This window comes from Leptidea sinapis, chromosome 1 (assembly GCF_905404315.1).
Source record: "Leptidea sinapis chromosome 1, ilLepSina1.1, whole genome shotgun sequence".
Lineage (NCBI taxonomy): Eukaryota > Metazoa > Arthropoda > Insecta > Lepidoptera > Pieridae > Leptidea > Leptidea sinapis.
The window spans coordinates 12,795,605-12,799,369 of record NC_066265.1 but is presented as its reverse complement, the minus strand read 5'-3'; the positions used below and the strand labels follow the sequence as shown (position 1 = coordinate 12,799,369).

General features: G+C 34.2%; 1 protein-coding gene across 1 annotated transcript; it reads right to left on the bottom strand.

Moving 5' to 3' along the window:
- Positions 1–302: 302 nt before the first annotated feature.
- On the bottom strand, positions 303–3,525 carry LOC126979569 (uncharacterized). Its single transcript, XM_050828943.1, has 6 exons — positions 3,289–3,525; positions 2,400–2,465; positions 2,259–2,321; positions 2,109–2,189; positions 1,978–2,037; positions 303–466 (listed from the first exon to the last, which is right to left on the bottom strand). The coding sequence occupies exons 1-6, from the start codon at positions 3,523–3,525 to the stop codon at positions 317–319; spliced, it is 657 nt and encodes a 218-aa protein (XP_050684900.1). The 3' UTR covers positions 303–316.
- Between the last annotated feature and the right edge of the window lie 240 nt (positions 3,526–3,765).

The window sequence follows — 3,765 nt, the reverse complement described above, 5'->3', positions numbered from 1 at the left end:
ATTTTATTATATATTTGTACACATTTCCCCATGAGTGAGTGACCAGTTTTATGGAGTCTGAAAGTTGGAACAGACTATTGTTTGTGTACGTGTTTGTGCAGTTAAATATTAATAGTTATGGTTACCTGTAAGTGAAAATTAGAATCAGAACATGTGAAACAACTGAAGAATAATTATTAAAAACTACATTTGTCAGTCATAATCAAGGAGTCGTATAATATTAAAATGTTATAATAATCTTCAATAAAACTGGGAAGGGTTAATGATTAGGGAAGGACTTTTTTGAGTAGGTGGGTTTTCAACATTCTTTGGCTTTTTAATAATGCTGCCTTCCCCATGAGTTTGAGCTACTGGATCCTTTTGACATATCTCCTAAGAGAGCCATGAGCAAACTTGAGAAAAAACCAGCTGAATCTTTCATTGGTGGAGTGCCATCTTCTTCTGAACTAGCATCCGGATCGCCACCCTAAAATAAGTTCATAATATAATTGAATTTGAATTTATTTAGTTATGAGTTACGTTAAGTGTTGATTCCGCTAATATTTGTTAGTCTTTTTTATGAGCGTAAGGAACGAGACGAGCAGGATGATCAGCTGATGGTAATTGATACACCCTGCCCATTATAACGTAGTGCATGCCGCTTAGGATTCTTGAAGAAACCCGAAATTCTGAGCAGCACTATAAATGCGCTCGTCACTTTAAGACATCTTAATGTTATGTCTCATTTGCCCAGTAATTTCGCTAGCTACGGCAACCCTTCAGACAGAAACACAATAATGTTTTAACATTACTGCTTCACGACAGAAAAAGGCGCCGTTGTAATACCCATAATCTAGACGGCATCCTATGCAATGAAGCCTCCCAGTGGTAATCACCAGTCTAGATGCAGAATGCCCCTGAAGCCCAACCACACGACTTAGAATTAGGGGTTATGCATCCTCTACCGAAAAATCGACCTCGCTGAACCCACGACCAAACGACCGGGTTAGTCGGTAACGTAAAACACTACTAAAAACAATTCTAGAGTAAGAGCGCTTTCACACTGCGTCCGATCCATATCCGTGAAAACACGGTCCGAAGTAGTCGTAGAACTATTTCTAACGGTTGACGGAAATAAATTGGATGACGGATGCCAGATCTAGTGCGTAAACTACCCGAGAAATAGTTCTACGACTAATGCGGACCGTGTTTTCACGGATACGGATCGGATTCGGATCGGACGTAGTGCGAAAGCTCTTGTTACTGAGTTCGGCGCGAATCATGATCTTTCTGATTTTGAATTCGAAATATTAGATATTTGATTTGGGATAGGCCTGTGACGTGTTATTATTATTCTGAGCCCGCTGACCATATACGAAGTCTTATTTAAGATTATTTTGAGTGTCACGCTCGGATATGTTACGCTTGTTCTGCTAATTTCAACTCAAGACGGCGAAAGACTGTCAGAATAAAAGATTGGAATATTTTACTTCATGAAGTTTTTTTTCTTCTATCGTGTGGTAGTGGAACGCACCACAATTCTTATTGTTTTAATTAATTTTTATCCTTTTTTTCAAATAGTACGTCTATTTTTTTTTAATTCGATTGCTTATTTCATATTCCTTGCGTGAGTGAAACGAAAAATTAGCTATAGCTGATGACTGTTACATTATTATAACAACTGTCATGCAATTAATTTTATTTTGCTGTGATTACTGCAACTTACACCTATTGGTAATTAAATTCCATTTTTAAATTATTCAATTTATCTATGGACTTATAACGTGACATTATAAAAGCCTAAATATTTAATATAATATAATATTATACATAATATAGTATTATACACCTTTACTATAGCCACCTAAAACATTCACAGTGTCGGAATTAAGAACGTTTATAAAGCACCAAAAATTATTAATATTTTACTTGTTTCATGTCCTTGTTCATGCGATGTAGCCCATAAAGATATTTCTTACAAAAAAAAAAAATACTCACGGCACTTGTTCCTTTCACCAATTTCGATAAAAAGTTCCCGAAAAAGGCGCCATTATTTTGCTGTAAAAATACAGATTATAATAAATTAAAGCAGCCAAGCGAAAAAAAATTAGATAAGTTGCTTTGAATACCGCGCCGCCTCCTGTGATAGTGTCCAAAGAGGTTAGTAGGTAACTGGCAACCACCGCACCGGGGTTTTGATCACCTTCGGACTGTAAATACATTCATAATTAATCTTATTAATAAACAATACATACCTTGTTGAAAATATTTTCACATACCAACAATCCAACAAAAAGTCCGATTCCAGAAGCTATGAGAGCATTTAGATCGATGCCATCGCCCTAAAATTCAAATTAATTGATACTATCAGTAGATACATATATTAATTTATTATTTATACATTATATACAAAAACTTACGCTTAGATTTGCTATAATGCCGCTAACTGTAGCTAATAATGAACCCAAGTCTGATTGCCCATCTTCCTAAAATACAATTGTTTACATTTAAAGAAAACAAACAAAAAAATTATAATAAATAGTAAGTTAATATATGCAAAAAAATACTATACATTAAGGTTATTGAAATGAAAATCTTAAACGGGGCAATTGGTACCAAAATCTTCTATACTTAGTTTTTTAGTCTTACAAATTTTATACCTAACTTAGTTTAAACACTGTATGACTTATTATTGTCTTGTCATTTGTAATTTATTTTTTAAGTGAAAACTTCCTTAGTGGCATTGAACGCTTTTCTTGGGATAGGTATAAAATGTTAAAATCGCGTCAGGACACGTGACCTGATCGAATATTTGTAAGACAGTCGTTGAAATTATGGATGAAAGTTGTTTTTTCTGAGAGATAAACTTTTTGGTGTTAAATAATTGTAATAGTTCTGAAGTGTTAATTTTTTTATGTAATATAAATTGTCCGATACGACGATGTGTACGATAACGCATATGTTAATGTACTTTTATACGGATAAATAGAGGAATTCATGTGAAATTATTCCAAAATATTAAAAAATGCACAACGTTCATGTTCAAGTTTTCACTTCTGCCGGCACTCCCGGAATGCAACCCGTTATTTTTAATATTATCAATACTATTAGGTTATACTTTTATCAATATATTTAGTATTTTATTACATTATGTGCATATATCATTACTTATTTTGTATTGTTGTTTTATTTTACGTTATAATTATTTTAATATGAAACTCTTCACAGTTTAAGTTTTTAATGACGTTCAAATGAATTATTATGCTTCTTAGAGTCCTATAAATAATCTGCTTTAATGAATATACTTACTCCACCGCTGAGCCCTGCTAGTAAACCCAACAACCCTCCTCCCTGTCCATCACCTCCACCAGGAGGCTCATCGTAATCTTCACCAGACTCCAATTCGGAATCTAGTCCCTCTTTGCTTCCCTCCACATTCTCATCAGAATTACTATTAGATTCCTCGCTGCTACTTTCTTGCCTCTCAAATTGCGTAGTATTGACGTAATAGAAGCCATTTGCAATATCCTGGCGTGGCTCAATCATATGCTTGTGCTGCCTTGCTGTAATTTGGATTAAATTGCGCAGAAATACCTGCAATTTGTTTTGCAATACTAGAAGGTATATACAAAATTGTATAGAATAATAAAATGATTTAAAAGTGCGTACTTATCCTTGGTTTGAGGGTTAATGTGCCGGTGCGAGGAATATCCACTTTCACTGACCGTGCTGTGCATTAAAAGTTCATTGAAATTAATTGTGATCTTGTGCTTAATCGTGAATTAA